This window comes from Miniopterus schreibersii, assembly GCF_964146895.1.
Source record: "Miniopterus schreibersii genome assembly, chromosome: 11".
NCBI classification, from domain to species: Eukaryota; Metazoa; Chordata; class Mammalia; order Chiroptera; family Miniopteridae; genus Miniopterus; species Miniopterus schreibersii.
In genome coordinates, this window is record NC_138111.1 from 70053413 (window position 1) to 70074236 (window position 20824).

The window sequence follows — 20824 nt, forward strand, 5'->3', positions numbered from 1 at the left end:
TTGTTCATTGATGAATAAGACAGTGTATGGCTGTCTTGAGCCTTAAATGTGAAAATAAAAGCTAAATTCTATCGGCACCTTCGTGAGCTGCCAGCGTTGATCAAAGTTCACCACTTCATTGGACTTGGGTGGTTTTGTAGCTGCAGGTAAGCACAAATAATCCCAACCTGTCTGAAGTAAAAAGTGCAAAGGGGGCAATGGATGGATGTCAATATCAGGACCTCTTATCAAGGTCCCCATGAAGCTGACAGAGAAGAGTGACCCAGTTCCGGCCCATGAACTAGTGCCCAGGGAGAGGAAGAGGGGGATCTGTGATGAAGTCTCTAAAAGGCAGATGTGGGAGAGAGCTTGGCCTGGCCCCAGCTTTGGATCTGTGCTCTGTCCTGATCCTGCTTTCACTATTTATATGGAATTCATGTGTGCCTGGATTTTGCTGTGGTGCAAGGCAACAGCATCCAGGTGCTGCATTTCTTATGTCTTTTCTGAGTCATTAGGGCTGGTACCTCTTCTGAGTCAGGGGCTCTCATCTTCATATCAGCATGCACACCGCCCAGCACAACCCACAAACTCTCCTGCCCTGCTCCCAGCTCTCTGTCTCTTTGAGAAGCCGCTGCTGGGCCTCATATGGCAATATTTGACCACCTGATACAGTGTCAGGCCTGGACAGGAGGGTGAATGCTGGCCACAGATGCCCCTGCTGTCATCTGCCAGACCCCCGACCCCAGTGGCCATCATCATATGCATGCTGCCCATCCCAGGTACCCTCCTTCCCCCCCAGCAGCCACGCTCTGCTCTGCCCCAGGAAACCACAGATAGGAGAGTGAGATGCCTGGTGGGTGGGATGTGCCCCAGCTGTTCTGTTCCGCCTGCAGCAGACACTGCAATGTCCCGGCACCTTGGCGGGTGAAGGCCACCCTGAGGGTCCCACCACCTCCCGCGTCCTCACTCCCCGCCCCCTAGTGTCAGGGCATCACCACCTTCTCTCTGATCTGGGAGGACCTAGGGGTTCAGCACCCCCGCCCCATGAAACCAGCATTCTCTCCCCAGCCCCGCTCATCACAGGGCCTACAGCTTCCACCTTGGGGGGTGGTGGCTTTCCTGCCCTGGCACCAAGGAGAGTCTTCATGCAGCATGACAGTAAGGCAGCTGTGCAGCCCAGCTCCACATCCAGGCAGCGACACCCACGCTCTACAGCTGAACACGGATCTGTTGAACTTGACTCTTCCCAGAGACCATTGGGAAGAGGTGTGCCAGGGCGTGCAAGCGTGCCAAGGCATGGCACGGCGGCTAAAGGCAGCAGCCCCGAGAGAAACCTAAAGGCTGGACTTGGCTCTTCCCCGCTCTGGGGCCTGTGTGACAAACCTGCTGGGGGTGGGGGCAGAGGGGCACTTTCCTGAGAAACAGGGGCCAAGAGGAGGTGCTGCTTTGGCTTCCAAACCAGTGTTTCCCCTATTTTAGATTTAAAATAGCCCAGCCCAAGATCTGCCTGCAGCCAGCAGACACCTCACAGTTGATGGCCGTTAATGTCACCAGGCCTCTGGTCTTTGCCGCCTACAGCTGTTGGGCCTGTGGGTTTCCCTTTCTGTGCCCTCGTTTCCTGCCAGCTGGGCGCTGCTCAGGCTGCATGTCCACAGCCTGTCCCCATGCTGCCATCCTTAGACTGTGCTCACAGGGTAATTGTCCCCACTGTTGCCCTGGGAATGGGCACAGGCTGGAGCTACAGGAGAGAGACCGTCCTCGGGCCCTGCTCTCTGGGGGCCTCAAAGGAATGTGCGCCTTTGCAGCCGTCGCTGCCCAAAAGCAGACACCTGTTTCCACCTCACACCAGCTTTTTTCATACTGTTTTTATGATGAAATATAAAGCACACAAAAGAGAGTGCCTCCATCTGTGCAATGAATAATTATAGAGCCAACACCACTGGTGTCCAGGAAGCAGACCCCAGGTCTCAGAAGGTCCCTGCTCGCATCCGCCCCCGAGGACACCACTTCCTGGGCTCCTGTGTCCAGTGTGCCTTCACTGTCTTCTTCCTGTTTTGTTTTGTTTTTAACTTTTTAATGTTTATTTTACCACCTAAGACCTAGTGTGCACCTCTGAACAAAAGCATTTGCTTCGCCTGCTTGGGAACTTCGCGCGTGGGGAATCCTGGAGAGGGTTTTATGCTCGTGAGCGTCCCCTGCGCTCCGTGACGGCCGCCTGCCCCTTTCTGCTCTGTGGCTGTCCATCCTATGAGTGTCTCACTCGCCGGCAGTGGGCACGGGGTGTTCACAGTTTCTGGTGGCTGCAGATACGGTCTGGTGCAGAGTGCAGAAACTCTGTGTACCTGGGGGTGCCCTGCTGACCCACAGGGTATGGATAGGTTCGATTTCAGCAAAAATTCCCAGTCGCGTTTTCCAAAACAGCTAGATTCACACTCCTGCCAGCAATAAACAGAGGCGCTTGTGGCACATTCTCAGCAACACTTAGTGTGATCAAGTCTTGTAAGGTTTGCCCTTGAAAATGTTGTCCCATGGGTCCGTTTTCCCATTGTGGTCCTAATGGGCATTTCCCAGATTTCTAATGAAGTGGCTGCACCCTCTCCCTGGGCAACCTGTCACCCTCGGTCCCAGTTTTATCAAGAAAATGCCAACCCAGGCACGAGGCAAGGTGGAGCGGTGGAGGTCGGACATAAATCTGAAAACCAGAATTCAGATCCCATTTACTGTGCCTGGACTCTGAGGTCAGGATGTGAAGGGCTCTAACTGAAGGACAGAGGCATTCGGAGTGGCCTGTGGACACTGCACTCCTACCATCCGTTTGCATGTATCCACATATGTTCTTAATGCTTAGTGTTAAGACTTTATGTAGTTCTTATACCTCTAAACCATGTTACTTGCTTACCACCAATGTTTATATATAAACAAAACCCAACTAGCCCTCTATTCCACACTGGAAAGTAGACTCAGTTCTCCCCTGGGTAAAAACATGTTTTGCCTTCTCTGTAGGGTTGGTTCTTAGTTTGACAGCAACCGACTGGCCTTCATGGGCTGCGTGGCTGGGAAGTGTAGCTCAGGCTTTAGGGTGCTGCGACCTGGGAGGGTGGGAGGAAGGGGCTGTTGTCAGGGTGCAGAGGCTCCAGAAGTGGCCTTACCAAGGCCCAGAAGGATCTGTGTGTCCCTCCACCCACGCCAGATGCCCGGAGCCCCAGGGCGTGGAGGGAACCCGTCCATTGTGCACAGCTGAGCACGACCTGAGAACTTTATTTTTAAACCAAGCTCCACCCCACACACCATAGCTAAGCTCTTAAGTCTCGGGTGAGCTTTTGAGATGAATCTATACCACCGAGGACAGGAAGGTATGGCTATATCTGTCCAAAGCCCATCTAGTGTGACCGGTTGTGATTGGAGGAGGCATCACAAATGTCCCCAAAGCGCAGACAGCCCTGGCATGTTGGCACATTCGAACTCTCCCCACAATGTAGTGCACTGGGGCACTTAGCATTTGGGGCCTCCGCTGTTCCCTGGTTTTAGAAAATGTCGGGTGGCATAGCTGGGTCCCACCTCTGACCCACTCTCTCAGATCTCATGATCCAACTGCTCGGGTTGCTTGAAGGGGAAAATAGGCTGAGGGTGGGGGTGGCGAAACAGCTAAATGGGGGGGTCACTCCCATTCCTTTGCAGCCCCCCTCCCAGCCTTGCCAGGAGGCCTGTCTCTTCCCTGGGGGCAGAAGTCCTTTCTCTTGTGCATTGTAGTGTGTGTTCCTGCTGGTTGTTGGACTCACAGGCCTCATTCCCTTGGATAAGGGAAGGGGTATCACCCAGTGACCCCACCGGAATGGGGAAGCAGAGCCAGGCAGTCTCTGATCTTGCCTGTCCCCCCCAGGGGATGGCATTTCCTTCTCTCGGTGACTCCATCTCACCGTGTCATATGCAGCCACACTGAAGGGAGAGTGTGAGGGAGTGAAACAGGACCTGGGAGTGGGAGCCCCAGCAGTTCCTAGTTAAAATGCCCATCAACCCCCCACCGAGCTGGGCTGGGAGCAGCATGGCTGGGACTCTGGCCTCAGTAAGGAGAGGAGGCGGGCGAAAGGGCTGCACGGACCCCGCCTGGCCCGGGTCCCGTAGGTCTCTAGGGCTGGTGCCCTGAGCAGCTCTGCTGCCCCAGGTGAGCCTCAGCTTCCCCTGACGCCCCTGGGGCTTCGGGCCTCCTGCGCGTTGGCCACAGGGTTTCTGTGACGAGCTCTTGGCGCCCCGAGCTGTGCGTGGGGCCTCCCTGGGCAGGGTGGGCAAAGCCCTGACCCTGAGGTGGGAGCGCTGCGGCTGCGGCCGGCTCAGGGCGCTGCCGGCGGGGGGAGACCCGGGGTGACGGGCTTCCCTCTCCCCCAGGATCAGGGCGAGGGACAGCGGCGGGTCGTTCGCGCTGTGCCTGCTGCACGAGGGGAAGGTGCTGCACTACCGCATCGACAGGGACAAGACCGGCAAGCTCTCCATCCCCGACGGCAAGAAGTTCGACACGCTCTGGCAGGTGCGTGGGGGGGGGCAGCCCGGAGCTGCTAGGGGAGCCTGCGGGCCGCCCGGGGCCTGCCCAGCCAGGGCCCGCCTCCAGTCCCCGGGTGCCGCGCACAGCAGCGTCCAGGCTCGAGAGTGTGCTCCAGAGCCCTCGGGACGGGAGTGAGGCTGGAGGCTCTGCGGCTTCCCCGGGGCAGCCGGCGCTGGGAACCTCAGGGGGCGCTGCTCGGGCTGTGTGCAGGAGAGATCAGCAGGGGCCTGCCTGGGGGCTAGAAACGGCCTTCCAGACACACGTGCGCACACACACGCACGCACACGCTCACACGCACACACACGCACGCACGCACACGCTCACACGCACACACACGCGCACGCACATGCACACACGCGCACACACGCACGCACACACACGCGCACACACACGCACAGCAGGAAGGTGTGTTTGGGAAGGAGCGGGGAGATGCCGGTCACACTCACTCTGTTGGGAAAGGTTAGGTTGAATATAAGTGTCGGTGTCATTCTTGCTGCAAAATGAGTCTCCCCTGAAATGAAGCAGCTTAGGCAGGAAGGCAGCGTCCCTGCGCTGGGACAGCGCCTCCCTGGGGCCGCTCCACTCTAAGGCCCTTACTCTGAACTATTAGTAGCCCGGAAACAATCACAGTGTGGGAGTTGCTTCAGCACAGCGAGCACTGAACCCGCGCTCACTGCTGTTTTCCATGGGCCGTCATGAGCATAACTAGCTTGTATTTTAAATCATGGCTGTGTGCAGAAATGACAGCCTGGCAAGTGAGATTTTAGCAAACGTAGTGGGGCAGAGACAGAGAAAGCCAGAGACTTTGCTGCCCGGACAGCAGCTGCTGCACCGGGCTGTTGTGGGCGAGGGGTGTGTGCGAACGGCCGCACCCAGGCCAACCCAGGAGCCTCCTGTGGTATCAGCAAGGAGAGGTCCCAACTCAAAATCTCGTCTTTGTAAATACTGAGACCAGGGATCCTCCTTACCTTTAATGCACTTCAGTAACCACCACCTACTGTGTTTTCTTTCCTAATGCTGTTGTTAGAGAAAGAAACGCTTCTTTCCCAAATGCTGACTATCACAGCATTATTCATATCAGTTACAACATTGACTTGTCTTTTGACTTGTAGCTCGTTAGCATATGGCTCATTACTGACCACAGACTTTGCTTTATTTTAATGGTATCAATTTGAAAGAGCACTTGGCCCATCAAGTAGCCCACTGCAAATTAAAGAGAGGAGTAGAGAACGCTGCCTTGCGCTATTACTTTCCCACCAAAGTCTCTCGACTCTACATGACGTGTTGACGGTGTGGCTGTTTTCTCCAGTGCGTCCCCTCACAGTTGCAGAGCCTGTCACTCCTACAGGGCTGAATGTCTCTGCTTGTTTATTTGTCCCATGTTTATTGATTTCTATGGCATATGATAGTAGTCAGCCCTAATTAAATCCTTTCCATTGTATGTTTTCTAGCCACTGTGCTTAGGAAAGAGCATTAAAAATGCTAGAACTACCTTTCATTTTTACAGGTGTGATTTCATGGGTTTTTCTCAACAGCCCTGCCCCACCCGGGAGTCTGTGCTGTTTTTGAGCTTTTGTAATTCCTTCACAGCAGTCAGCAAGTGCTTGTTTGAGTGCAGTCCCTGAGGAGAGTGGCTTGTGTACTTTAAAGGGTTATTTTAAATAAAGACTATGTGACAGAGATAGTATGTGGCCTGGAAAAGCCTAAAATATCACTGTCTGGCCCTTCACACAAAAAGTTGGCAGACCCCAGCCCAAATGGGGAATCCCTACATGTACACCCAGCACAGCCACCCTGTAGAATAGACTGTCGGAAAACACAGGCATCGGATGGGGGTTTGAATGACGCTGGAGAGATGGGCAGCCTGTGGACTCCTGTCCTGAGTCTGAGGGTGAGAGGACAGGGACGTGGGGAGGGGTCACGCAGAGCCCTCCTTAACCAAGGAAGTAAGGGCTGTACTTGTCACCAGGGTTGTCCTTGAATCACTTTTAAGTTTGAGAGGGGAGCCAGCGGCGCCAGGTAGGGCTCCCTCTCCTGCCTGCAGTATTTGTCACACTGTCTTCCTTTTTTCCCTTTCAGCTGGTCGAACATTATTCTTACAAACCAGATGGTTTGTTAAGAGTTCTCACAGTTCCATGTCAGAAAATCGGCGGGCAAGCGGGTGAGTCACTAAGACCCTGGAATTTCTGTCTTTTAGGAAATAATAATAATCTGATAATAGCCAGCCTTGTTTTAGATCCGGCCCGTTGCAGATTCCGGTGGGACCACGAGGCTTTGTTCTTACTGATTGATTAAAAATGTCAGATTGTTCCAATTTTACATATATCATTGATCAAAAAGTAGCCAGGAACTAACTTTAAAAAAACTAGTGCCAGTCGCATGGGTGAGAAAGTGGAGTAGAGATGATAATAAAAAGAAATGCCTGCGGAGGCCGTCACTTTTCAAGGAGCAGCGCTTTCCCACCACATTGCCGGGCTGAGTGGGAGGGACTGGGTGGTTCTCAGGAGAGAGCAGTAATCTCCACGCTTTCTCACCAGGACATGTTAATTTTGGAGGCCGTTCGCTCCCGAGCGCCAGTCCTACGGTAAGTGTTACTTGAAAGACCGCCGGAAGTGAAGCAGTTGTGGGTTAGCATAGTGAAAGGCATGTTTGCTACTAGGCGTAGGGGTAGTTGGTTTTTTAATCACACCTGATAAACTGGGGTTGCTGGTGTCAGCTAGAATCAACCTGTTTCCAGCTCCAAGCTGGCCAAGTTACTTTTTTTAGTGGGTTAAATTCTCTCCATTTCCTAAAAGTATACAAAACGACCATGCAACCCAATGTTAAATCAGAAAGAGGCCTCCTGGCAGGTTTGGGAGATGGTAACGTGCTGTGCAGGCTCAGTCTGAACCGTCCCTGTGGCATGACCCACCTGGGCACGCGCACGGCTGGAGGAACGGGCCTGGTACACAAGGTGTCTCAGTGATGCTGTTGGCCCCATTCGTTTGGCTAAATCGACCAAGTTGTTGTTATGGGAAGACTTGCCCTCTCCAGAAGGGCTGTTTGCCAGTGGCTGAGCGGAGGAAGGCTTAGGAAGGGGCACTTGATGGCATCAGAGAGAAGCAGAGATGCCAGTGGGAGGCCCGAACCCCCCCCACTCCCTGTCAGCAGGAGGTGAGACTGCTCCCTGCAGACTGCTAGGAGCTGACACACAGTGGGACTCAAAGCATGAGCTGATTCCCTGCTCCTTTTGGAGGCCCTCGTGTGGACCTTAGGTTCCCTTTAATATCATCCGTGAGGGGTAAAAATCACCCCTTTGTGAGCTGCGTGCTCTGCACCTCACTTGTTGTCTATGAACCCTTAAAAAACCTGCAGAGAGCGGATGCACTTCCGGCCCCCAGTGGGGACCAGTGACTGCGCAGAAGCTGTGTCTACCCTGAGACTGGGAGGCTCCCCGGGGCAGCGCGTGTCACCGGATTGGGAGACCTGGAATTTGCTGAATGTCAGTGAGCTTTAGGATCAACATGTGAACTATAGCACCTCAAGAGGCCATTTTATTTTACTCTTTACGTGGCTCATGGGCCTGTCAGCTCTGCTTTACCACGTGTGCTCCGCGGGACAGTCCTTTTCCTCGAAGATGGATTGGGCTGAGAGCTGTAAGAATATCAAGCCCTATATCTAGCCACATACTACCCAGTGGCTTCAAGAGTTAGATTTTTTTGGAAGGACTTTTTGTTGACTGATGAGATGCGCACGCCCTGAGTGTTTCCCTAGTGAGTCCTACAAACACGTGGAGCCCACACCCGAAGGAGGAGCACACCGGGGCTGTCAGACTAACTTTCAGCTTCTTTAGAAGGATTTACCTGGAGTTTTCCACTTAACTATTCTCTATGAAGCATGGGCTATTTAATGCAACATCCTTTTGTGGAAAATAGTGCCAAAACGATTTTCCAGGTCCCTCTGCACAGGGCCCAGCTTTCCTTGAAGTGTGAACGTTTCCTGATGATCCCATGAGAATCAGTGGGCACAGCCGGCGGGGCTGGCATTGCGGGTGTAAATCGAGTTAAAGTAGCCTGTGATGTGTTTGCTTTCTGAAACATTGACTCTTCCTCTTATGGTTTCTAGATGTGGTCAGCGGGTGGAATAATCTCAAGGATCAAATCATACTCCTTCCCGAAGCCCGGCCACAAAAAGGTGCTAACGCGTCCCCTGCTTACTGTCCCTGACTGCGCGGTAGGACTGCCCCGGCCTGTGCTGCGCTGCCCCCTGGCCGCCCGCCCTCCGTGAGCCGCCCCTGCTGCTCGGGCCCCGTCTCTGCCGGACGCGGCCTCGCGGGCAGCCCGCCGGGGCGGGCGCTGTGCTTTCCATGTAGGTCCCGGTCACTTCGCTGCCTCGTCCGTCGCTGTGCGCGTGCCGTCTCTGCTGGGCTGTGTGCTTGAGGTCACCTGCGCCAGCGTGGCAGGTGGGAGCTAAGTGTCGCACTGGAAAGTCTTTCCCAAGGGAGCCGGGTCACGGTGACTGATGCGGTGACCACAGGCTGAGGAAGGGACCCCAGGGTGGGTGTGCTGCCGGCGAGGGCTCTGCTTGTGTGTTTAATAGACATCAGGTGCCTCATAGCTTCCTCACGGCTGTGAATTCCCAGCACAGAACTTTAAATATAACGGGGACAGAGATGGGATGAAATTGAAGGATTTACACCAATTGACGTAAACACCCCTTTGTTTCTGAGGCAGTAAGATTGACATATGATGCATTTTTATATTTTGCTATGTGATTGAATTATGAGGGAAATGAAAAGGTTTTTTTAAATGACTTTTATTTGTAATGAAAATCCCTCACAATCCATATGTTATGTATATGGATTGCTTTTTTTCCCTTTTCTATTTTCATCGTTGGTGTAAAATTGATTTTTCATTAATAATTCTTCCCATTTTCATATAGTTGGTATTTTCCAAACATTTCAGCTTATCATGAAGCAGATTGTCTGAAGTACTTATGAGAAACAAATAAAAAAGCATAAAAGCCCTGAGGTTTTATTTAGTAAGTGTGTTCCAAGCAGGGAGCCATGCTCCACGGTTTCTTAGCCTTGTGGACCATGGAACGTGGCGACACAGCAGTGAGTTTAAGGTGGTGTTTGAGGGGAAGTAAGGTGACGAACCTGAATGGAATACCTTTATTTTAACGCCCCAGCCCCACTGAGTGTAGGGCACCCACAGAAATGTCAGCTATGATGGGCATCGCTTCTGGGGGTGACGGAGGGCTACCCATGCCAGGGGCAGTATGTGAGGAGCTGGGGACCAGGTCGCCAAGGAGATACATCCTCTCTGTTAGTTCCTGTTGCCCTGCAATTTGGCCAGGAGGTGATTGAGGCCTTGGCCTTTAAAAGGTCAGCATTGCCCTGATCCAAGACAAAATTCTCCACAGCTGCCACCCCTGGCCCCCCCGGCCTGGACCCCTGGCAGCACTCTCCCCTTCCTCTCGGAGAGGGCTCTGCTCAGTAGCCAGGACGGCACCTCACGGACTCTGGTCCAGTAGGAAATGGCCTGGTGGCACCCCGTCAGCTGAGCTGACTCCGGTGTGTTCTGATTTGGGGTGCCTTTCAGTCCTGAATCATCCTTTCGAGGTTATGGTTACAAATTCAGATCCAATCAGCCACTTCCCACGTGGGTGGCAGCAAACCCAAGATTCTAGAGTTCTTCATCAGATGGGGTTCTGACAAATGACTTGGGCGAGACATGGCATGCCTGGGGTCCGTCCGCAGCCTCAGAGCCCCTCACTCCCAGCTTCCCATGCCGCTCGCTCACAGGGCTGCCTGGTGGCCGCAGGAGCCCTGTGGACGAGCCCCCCCCTCCGGCTGCCCCTGCTCACTCATCACTCTCTTCATAAGGGCCGAGAGTCTCTGTGCCAGCGCATGCCTGGCCCGGGGCAGTCCCAGAGGGCGGCGCTCACTGCGGGCAGAGCAGACAGCTCATCTCAGCCTGTGGTTTCCAGGTGTGTCAGTCAGAGTTCAACCAGGGGCGGGACCCCCCTCACATATAGGTACATATGCAGTGCACACATGCACATACATATACACATGTATGTGCACATACACGCCCACATATAGACTTAGCCCAGGGATTCGCCTCACACAGTTGCAGGAGCTGGGTAAGTGGCCGTCAGGAAGGGGTGATCAGGTCAGGAAGGGGCCTCTCAGGCATGCTGAAGCTGTCACCCACAGCCAGGGGACAGTTTTGGACCCTCCCCACCCTTTTCTCTCTCTCTCAGGAAAGCCTCTACTCTCTTCTAAGGACTCTGGACTGATTCATTCAGGATAATCTCTTCCATTTAAATTAACTAATTAGGGATTTCAATTACATCTGCCAAATCCCTCCCCAGGAGTGCCCAGATCCTGGTTTGATGCAATCACGGAGGACTTAGGTTCAGGTAGCCAGGTTGACATATCGAAAAGCCTGGAAACAGCAACGCCGCGTTGCGAGGAGAGAGCTCTTCCCCCACCCCCATCACGGTCCCAAGCAGGCTGAAGCCAGCTCAGGCCACACACACTGACGAAAGTAAAATCCAGAAAATACATTTTAGTAGATCTTTAGACGGAAGGAGAACACATCTAAAAAAAGTTGAAGCAAATATTAGGAAGGCTGCCTAAAAATAAAGAATCATGGATAAGAATAATACACCATCAAAAGAAAAAAATACACCAGAAGTATTGGTAATGGTGATACATATACGGTTACTGTCTTTAATATATAAAGAGAGTCTATAAATCAATCACAGTTTTAACTATCTAACAGGATATTGGCAGAGAATGTCAGTAGGTCGATTATCGTAAAGCAAATATAAATAGCCCTCAAATATCGGCAGAGATGTTCCACTTTAAGTGAGATGTGCAGGTTAAAACAATAGTGCTCTGCCAAGTCCATCTGTGAAACAATGGGCGGCAAAGGCGTGGTAAGTGAGCTCCCTCACACGTTGTTGAAGTGTGAAATGATACACTCTCTAAGGAAGGCATTTTCACAACATCCATCAAAATTAAATGCAAGTATAACTTAACCACAATTTTATTTCTAAGTATACACATATTCTTGCATTTATGTGTAATCACGATATATGAAGGTGTTTATTCGAACATTGTATAATTGACAGTCTGGAAATAATTTAAAAGTCTATCAATGGAAAATAAATAAAATCATTTACAATAAAATGCATACTGTGGGAGACAGCTGAGATCTAAAACTGTTTCCAAAATCCAGTGTTAATTGCAAACAGCCACTTCATACACATATATTTGTGCTAATATAGTATAGAATATTCTGGAAGAATGCAGAAAATCCTGGCAACACTAGCTGCCTTGGAAGTAGCAGACAGGGGTGTCAAGGAGATCCACTTTTCATTGGAAACCCTGTTGTAAAATTATTTAATCAATTTTTTAAAAGAATTAAATATTGGGAAGTAATTATTCTGATTAATACTGTGAAAATACTTTTTTGGCAAAAAAAGAGAGGGTTTATTTAAATTTATAACAACTTTGAAGTATGCATTGAATTTCCATAGATGCCAAAAATATCAATAGTTATTAATAAAAGAATTGTGTGATTTAAGCTATAGATTGAAAACATTTTAATTGCTCATCAGAAATATTTAAGGAGAACTAATATTTATGTTTTCACAAATAGAAGGGGATTTTCCATTATTTAACCAGTTATGAGAAAAGACGACTGGGCATTATGTCAAATATTTCATTTGCTTAGCTGAGGTGTAAATAACTTTCTTGAATTTGTTAATTTGATCCTTGTAAATCGTTTTTAATAATTCAGGCTCAACAAAAGTGCCTCTTAGAGCTTGAATGAAATCTAACATGTAGGCAGTTAATGAAAAGTATATTTTGATTTGAAGATGATTATTAGGTAATTTTAAAGTTTATAATAAAATCTTAAGGCAAGTGTATTTTAAACTTTTTTTAGGTATTAGTAACATTTCAATACTTAAAAACGGAACTAAATGTAACTAAAGATCCCCCTGCCCCTGCCTACACGTCCTTGGCGGCCTGGTGGCCGTGACTGCGTGGCGGGAAGCCCGGTGCGCTGCGGTGCGGGCGCCTCGAGGGCGCGGGCGCGGGGCGGGAGCAGGCGCAGCGCCCCCTCAGGGCCACGGTCAGGGCGCGCCCTCCCAGGCCCCGCAGCCCACGGGCCTCAGCGTGCAGGCGTATCCCCGGGTTTCAGCCTACAGCTCGCTCCCGTGTTTTATTCCAGCGAATATTTAAGACACTTAACTGCACAGCCCGCGGGGCCGGGTGGGGGGGGAGAGAAAAGAAACGCTCGGGCTGCACCGTTTGGAACGCGGAGGCAGGGCCAGACCCCTGGGAAATGTGTTTTGTATCAGTAGGAAAGGCAAGGTCTAATACCTTTGCTTCTCGGGCGAGGGAAGTTCACTGTGAAGGCGGGTGTTTATCGTGGTGGATCCGAGGGCCTAACGTTGCCCATGTCCTGCCCAGGAGCTCTGCCTTGGCTGCGGGACCTCGTCTCCTGTGGGACCACGGCCATCCCCCAGGGAGCAGGCCCGTCAGTGGGTGGAGCCGGTGTTCCTGACACCGGCTGGTTCTTCTTGTCATTGCAGTTGTGCCAAGCGTATCTATCTTGATTACTGCTATCGCCCGGTTCAAAATGTCCTTCAAGGACTCTTAGAATTAAGGTCTAGAAGCAGGTGTTCCTAGAACACGCCTAGTACTCCCATTTCAGGAAACTCTGGATTAGCCTGTCGGCTCCCTGAGAGCAGTGTTTTTCTCTTGTTCGTTCCTGAGCCCCCACCTCTTAAACGTAGGCATGCAATGAGTATTTATCAGATCGTTTTCTCCTTGAAGTTAACCCGGAAAAAAAAGAGATCAGGCATTGTAATTGGTAGCCTAACCTAATTTTTATTTTGTTATTGTGGAGTGACCTGTTTTTACCAGAATTTATAAAACTTAAAAGTCACAAATTTCTCTCTGCGCGGTGGAAAGCTAGGGCAGCGAGCGCCACCTAGTGGGGGCTGCCAATTTGACGTCTGTTTTGAGTATCAGCAAAAACGGGGAAGAAGCTTTTGTCAACATGCCTTGTTCTCTAAGCAGAAAAGGAGATGCTGTTGATTGAGGCAGAATAAATCGTCAAATACGCAGCAGACTGAGTAATGGCCAGTGATTTAGTGAACCAACAATATGCTTTTCATTAAATTTTAAGTACGAGCCACTACTGTTATAATCGACGTTCGTGCCTCGAAGTCCACGGGGCCTTCCTTTCCCGAGCCTTGGATCCCAGCGGGTTTTTGTTGTTGCTGCGGTTCCACTAAGTGACATATTCTCCCAGCACTTAGGAAACACGAAACGTGCTTTCTGTACCTTCATTTCACCATAAGGCCACCACCGCCCTTTTAACTGACCCAGCAGAAAGCCTTTGCTTCTTCCCAAGGACGCCCTCCCAGGCCTGGAGCCCTCCTCTGCCCCAGTGCGGGCAGGAGGCACGGGGTCCGGGTGGGAGCTGCGGTGGCTACTGGGGGTGGGGTGGGGGTGGGGCTCACCCGGCTCTGAAGGCTGGAGCCACGTGGGGGTCTGAGCCACCTCGAGTGAAAACTGGGGGCCCCACCTTCTAGAGGGGACCCTCAGCCCTTTTCTTAGCCGTAGTTCAGAAAGACTGGGGTGAGCACCAGGCGCCCATCCTGAGGACGCATTACTCTGTCCGGGGCTTTAGGTTGCTGGTCGATCACGGCTCATTCGGACTTAGTCCTGATGCCCTGGCTCACTTTTCAGTGTTTTTTACATCCGAGTCCTCTGTCAGATCATTGCATTCTGGCTTAACTGGAACAGCTTTTATGAAGTCCTCCTGCCTGGAGAGCATTCGATCAGGGGGTGAGACTGCAGCCCAGGAGATGGTCCTAAGCAGGCAGAGGGCAAGAGGGAGTAAGGTGAAGAGAGGGAGCTGCGCCCCTCTTCGTGTCCTGGTGTCTTGAAGTTTTGTCTTTGGATCTCATAACTTTCCTACCTGCAGGGAAAATGAGAGAAGTTGAAATGATAGGATGTGGACCAAAAAGAGACTTTTTAAAAATTTGCAAACTATTTCTATCTTGGAGTTTGATTTCAGGAGGGAACTGAGCAAAGGGGGCAATGGAGAGCCTTGGGAATTAGCTAGTTTCTCCTGGGACAGTTTTTCAGAGACATGGTAATTATATTACAAATGAGACATGAACTCACAGCACATCCGAGGTGCTTGCCCTTGACTGGGAATTGAACCCGGGACCCTTCAGTCTGTGAGCACAGCAGTGGGCGCCACAGCACTCTAACGCCCCGAATGAGTTACTCTGCCCTGATGTGTCATAGCTACTTCTATGAACAGTTCGGCAAGAAGGCCGAGGTAGTCATAAAAAAAATGGATCCAGTGACATCCTATTGACACATAAGAGCAGGTGCCCTTTAGCCACGTGCAGCGGGCCTTTGTCACTGCAAGCGGCGGTCCTGGAGCCACGCAGGCAGCTTGAAGAAGGAAGTGAGCGTTTGGGAGACGAGGGGCCGGGTGGTGGCGATGGCGCACTGACTTCGCGATCGCACTTTTGGTTCGGGACCCTGCAGTCAGGAAGCAGTTGGGGATGTGCAGTGTGTGCCACAAGATACGCGACTGTGCACAATTAAGCTTAGTATCTCTGTTTCTTTACATTTCTCCAAAACCTGGTGGTATCTCATTTCTTCGTGGCCAGTGTTTGGGCACTGGCCAGGTCAATGGATACAGAATTTCTACTCACCTCACACCAAAAAAAAAAAAAAATCTTTTGAATTGTGGTTTCCCCATGAATACCTTTGTTTAAGTTGGGGGTGAGGGTGGGTCAGGAAAACTTGAGATAGAGACTTTCAACGGGGAAAGGTTATAGGAATATCAGGATTAGATTTTCCCCAATTATTTCATGATGCAAATTTATGTAAATCAAATAATGGGGAAGGTTGCCATTAACAACAGCCAGCAAAGCTTTGCTTCGATATCTATGGTTACCTGCTCTGGGTACAGACAGATGGCTCTTCTCAGGTTAGTGGAGTCTTCTGCCTCAGAGTCCGTGACAATGACCATGACGAGGGTGGTTACTGACTGTCCAGGGCTACCCTCAGATGTCACCCAAATGTTGCTTGGTCTCCGCGGAAGCTAAAGCCAGAGGCTGCAGCTCGGCCCGCGTGGCCGCCTCGGGGCCGGGTGGGTGGGTGAGCGGGTGGGCAGCACTGTTCTGGTGAATAACGTCCCTGGGGCGCGCTAAGGGAAGAGTTCATGAGGAGCGTGGGCCGGGCTGAGGAAAACCCGCAGCCAGGATGCGGGGCTCGAAGGCAGGGAGGGAGCTGTGCCCGCGCAGTCACGGTCACCCCTCCGGGCGCCGGAGACCACGGCCCCTGGGGTCCTGAGCTGCTTTCGGGATCCAAGCAGTTGCCCGAGGAATGAGTGAGCCGCGTGGGTTTTGTCCTGCTCTCTTCATTCTTCCCCTCGTCCTCTCTGCGTAAGTTAAAAGTGGGTATTTGAAAAGAAAAGTAATTCCACGTGTCAGTGCAGCAGAGTAGCCGTGAGGAAAGGTGACGGCTCTGTGTGCTTCAGCCCTCAGCTCCGGGGAGCCGGCCGGAGAGCTCCGTGACCTTCAATCCCTACGAGCCCGAGGGGGGCACCTGGGCCGCGGATAGAGGTGAGAGGCGCCCTCAGCCGGACGGGACGGGATGGGACGGGACGGGGCTGCGGGGGGATGGCCCCCAGCCTCCCTCACCATGCGGTGCAGGGAGAGGCTCTTCCCGCAGCCGCTTGGAGCTTCGGCCTCCTGTGGTGCTGACACAGCCCCACGTTCACGTCCAGGGGCTCTGGTCCCGGAGGCCGCGTCCTGGCAGGACGTCTGTGTCCCAGCAGGGGCAGTAATGGGGCTGCAGAATGACCTGCTGAGGGAACTGGGGGGTTGTGTGAGGCCCCAGAGGCTGCCGCTCAGGGCGGTCACCCTCCGTGAACCCAGCAGTCCTCTACTGGACTTCTTATAGGAAACGGGGCCTCTGGATGACCTCCATGGGTTCTCTAGGTGACCCAGGTCCATTTTTTATTGGTGGTCTTGGTCTGTTCATTGCTATAAACCCACCCTAAAACTTAGTAGCTTAAGACAATAGTCACTTAATGGATCTCTCCCTTAATTGTCTGGTGCAGGTTGGGCATTTGGGCAATGCGCAGCTGGGTGGTGTGGGTCAGGGCCTCCCCCAGTCACACTTTGCCAGCCTGCGGGGGTGGAGGCCACGATGAGGCCGGGGCCTGGGGGATGACCCCCATCTGCCTGTCTGTACTTATGGGGCTCTGGCCTGGTCTTCCCACCCACACTACTTGGTCCCTCACAGCGTGGAAGGTATCCAGGCAGCGGGACTCCTTGCAGGATGTCTGAAGCTTCAAGAGCCACATTTTCAGCAAATACACCTCTTATGACTTCTCCTGACTATGTCACCAATATCACGTGCTGATTAGTTGACACAGTTACAAAAGCCATGGAGGAGAGGTGACATGGACTGCACCTCTCAATGGAAGGAGGGTCCGAATTTTCAGAAGTGATTAAAGTCACCATAGCCCATGAGCAGCCCCATCCGTATTTGCCCCGGCATGAAAGACCCTGTCGTAATAAACATTTAACACAAGAATGGGGGTCAAGTACAGTGGGCATGGGGGGCTTTTAGCTGCGCCCCTACAAGCTGGGTGAGACCATGCCTCAAGTACTCACAGCACCGTAACTACCCAAAGTGAACGAGGTCTTGAAGGGGAAGCTGTGACCACCCGGGAGGTAAGTGGTGGATGATGGGACTTTCGCTAGGGATCCAGCCCCAGACTGTGTTTCTTGACTCTGCTGCAGAGGTCCAGAGAGAAGCCCTGCCCATGGACACAGAAGTGTATGAGAGCCCCTATGCGGACCCCGAGGAGATCCGGCCCAAGGAGGTCTACCTGGACCGGAAGCTGCTGACCCTGGAGGACAAGGAGCTGGGCTCGGGTAACTTTGGCACCGTGAAGAAGGGTTACTACCAGATGAAAAAGTAAGTCGGAGCTTTGCACCAAGGCCATTCGGATAATTACTTATTGATTTATCTTGTAATTTCAAATAACAGTACATATCATACAACAATTAGAATTGCTAAACTACCAGAATCTCTTCCCACTTCCTTTGGTCTTCAGAAGACAACCCACAGAGAATGTTCAGGAAAAACCCTGGTCTCTAAAGTCCTTTGGAACAAACCCTCTCTTTGAATATGTGTGTTTGCATTAGTATATTACCGATATGAATAAAGTTGGTTTTGTTGTTAGATGCTATTTTAAATTTAAGGACATTTTGTAAATTTTTTTTGAGTAGATAATTAACATGATTCAAGGGTCAAGAACATTGATCAAAGTAGGCACAAAACTCTGCTTTCAGTCCTGCTCCTTCCGTGTGTGTGTGTGTGTGTGTGTGTATGTGTGTGTTAAATATATATATTTGAATAGTTTGCTTATTTTAGTGTATATATATGTATGTATACCAGTCATTTTGTAAAATGGGCCTAAATTAGCCCGTATGAAGGTATACATTTTCACAACTGGCTTGTGATAGTTAAATTTCTGCCATAATTATATATGTAAATTAGCATAGATATGATTGTAGACACATAAATTCTCCTGGAGGGCTTGGGGGAAGGGAAGGCCCTACAGGTCCCTTTGGGACACAGTAAGGTCTTTATGGCATTGAGTCCCCAGTCGGTACATACGACCCAGCCTTTCCCCAAGTGTCCTCAGTTCCTCTCGGCCTCTCAGCAGGGTGAGCTCCCTGTGCAGGGTCTTGCACAACTTTCTTGTTGGATCCATTTGTAGTTATTTAGTACTTTTGATGTTCATATGTACAGTGTCATTTTTTTTAAATTTTATTTGTTTATCCCTGGTGTTGGTTGAATATGGAAATATAACTGGTTTTGCCTGTTGACCTGATACCCAGCAACCTTGCTGAATTCACCTATTATTTCTCACTCATTATTTCTAGTAGGTTACCTGTGCGGCCTTTGACCCAGAAATGTGTCACCTGTGAATAATGAGTTTTGTTTCATGCTGTTTAACTCTTACACAGGTTATATTTCTTCCCTCCTCACTGGAGTAGCCAGGAACTGCGGCTCAGGGTTGGATAAAGGGGCCGTGCTCCTGCCTCATTCCCGATTTCAGGGGGAAGCTTTCGGGGTCTCACTGTTAGGTTTGTAGCTGCTCTTGTCGGCCTAAGAAAGTTTCCCTTTAGTTCTTACTTTTCTGAGAGGTTTGTTTTGAATCATGAACGTGTATTACATTTTATTGCATACTTTATTTCCACTGCTGGGATAAGCATAGTTTTGATCCTGTTGTGTAATGCGGTAAATTATACAGATTTTCTTCTTTTGAATCCTCACCGAGGTTATGTTTATTGATTTGAGAGAGAGACAGACAGTCAGACAGAGACATCGATGTGAGAAAGGAACATCAATCAGTTGCCTCTCATATGCACCCCAGCCGATCGAAACCGCAACCCTTTTGTTGCACTGATGATGCTCCAACCAACTGAGCCAGCCGGCTGGGGCTGCACCGATTGATTTTCAAATATGAAACCCATGTTGCATTCTTGGAATATACTCATCTTGTTCATGAATTATATATTCATAGTATCTTTTTTATAATTCACTGCATTTTCTATTATTTCGTGGAGAAACTTTGCATCTATGTGCATGAGGGACATCAGTAAATTATTTTCTTGTAATTCCTTTGTCTGGTTTTGGCATCACGGTAATGCCAGCCATATAAAAAATTCGTTGGGAAGTTTCCTTCTCTTCTCTGTCCTGGAAGAGACTGTAGGTGTTATTTTCTCCTTAAACATTGGGAAGAATCGAGAGGTTTTTGCTTGTTAACTTTGACCCCTACCTCACACCATACACAGAACCAGTCCGGGTGGGTGGCTGGTGAAATGTGAAGGTAAAACAATAAACTGTCTAGAGACAGCGTAAGACAGTGTGTCCGTGATCTTGGGGGAGGAGGGCTTCTGGTGCTGATGCCGGGGTGCGCCTCCGTCTGTAGGGCTGCCGCGTGTGCCCAGTGTGGAAACACTCCTGCGTCTGCACCGAGGTGTCTATGCCTGTCTGAGTGTATGTCAGACCTGCTCTGCTGTCCCTCCCTTGACCTGCTGTATCCCGTAGTTCTTGTTTTAGTCTCCATTTGGGAGTTCAACAAAAGAGCTGTGCTTCCTGCATTGGTGGGAATCGCATCACAGAGATGCAGTTTTCAAAGCAAACATAGTTAATTTCCATTCATTTATGTGAGTCCCACTGTGTCAGATGTTTTCAAGAGTCCCAGCACGACCAAGGTGAAGTTTTTATTAGGAAATAAAAAATAATTAATTTTTTGCAAACTTGCTCAGAATTCACAAAGCTGTTTGAAAGTGTTTTGTAAACTATGGGCTTTAACAGCACAAGCTTTTCATTTCTGCACCTATACATCAAAGGGGTGTTGTATTTACATACATTACACATAATCTGAGTGGTAAATCTCAAAGTGTCATAGGGATCCATTCACGCCAGAGTTTGTAAGTCTCTTAGAAAGTTATTTAGATATTCGGTTATGTCAGGTGTTTGCTAGGTTGGGACATTCTGCGACCCCAGCCCTACCCCACTGTTTTTAACTAGTGAACTGTTGCTCTTTGTCTGTAAAGTGACGGGACATTGTTGGAAACGGCTCCTACGATGCCAGTCCATTCCACTGCTATCTGTGCCACCGCCTCTAAAAGGCATTTATCCAGAAGAGAGCCCCTTTGAAAAGTTTCTTATGTGATACCATTTCCTTTTCAGGGTTGTGAAAACTGTGGCTGTGAAAATCCTGAAAAACGAGGCCAATGACCCGGCTCTGAAGGACGAGCTGCTGGCAGAAGCCAACGTCATGCAGCAGCTGGACAACCCTTACATCGTGCGCATGATCGGGATCTGCGAGGCCGAGTCCTGGATGCTGGTCATGGAGATGGCGGAGCTCGGCCCACTCAACAAATACTTACAGCAGAACAGGTATCTTCAGGCGCCCAGAAGCCTACACCACGAGGGCAGGTCCCCGCCGCACACACGGGAGCTTGGCTCCTTCTCGAAGCCTCTCTCCTCCCTTCCTTCCTGGGACCTTGCAAGAGGAGAGGAGATCGCTGTACACTTTAGATCCAGTGGTGGGTTTATTTTAGCTCCTTTTGAAAAAAAAAAAAAAAAAGAAAAAGGCAAAACCAAAAACCCTTCTAATTTAACAATTTGGTTTTCATTCCCCTTTGCCCACTCGGTACTGGCCCAGTGATGGACTCGGC

The 20824-nt window shown here is 50.6% G+C and overlaps 1 protein-coding gene across 1 annotated transcript in view; it reads left to right on the top strand.

Annotated features, from left to right (window-relative positions):
* Positions 1 to 20824, top strand: part of SYK (spleen associated tyrosine kinase) — a 68118-nt gene that overhangs the window by 34928 nt on the left and 12366 nt on the right. The window contains exons 4-10 of the mRNA XM_081150497.1: positions 4363 to 4501; positions 6596 to 6677; positions 7054 to 7100; positions 8621 to 8689; positions 16090 to 16174; positions 17363 to 17540; positions 20334 to 20543. Of these exons, the coding sequence (XP_081006623.1) occupies positions 4363 to 4501; positions 6596 to 6677; positions 7054 to 7100; positions 8621 to 8689; positions 16090 to 16174; positions 17363 to 17540; positions 20334 to 20543 (810 nt within the window). The remainder of the gene's footprint in view (positions 1 to 4362; positions 4502 to 6595; positions 6678 to 7053; positions 7101 to 8620; positions 8690 to 16089; positions 16175 to 17362; positions 17541 to 20333; positions 20544 to 20824) is intronic.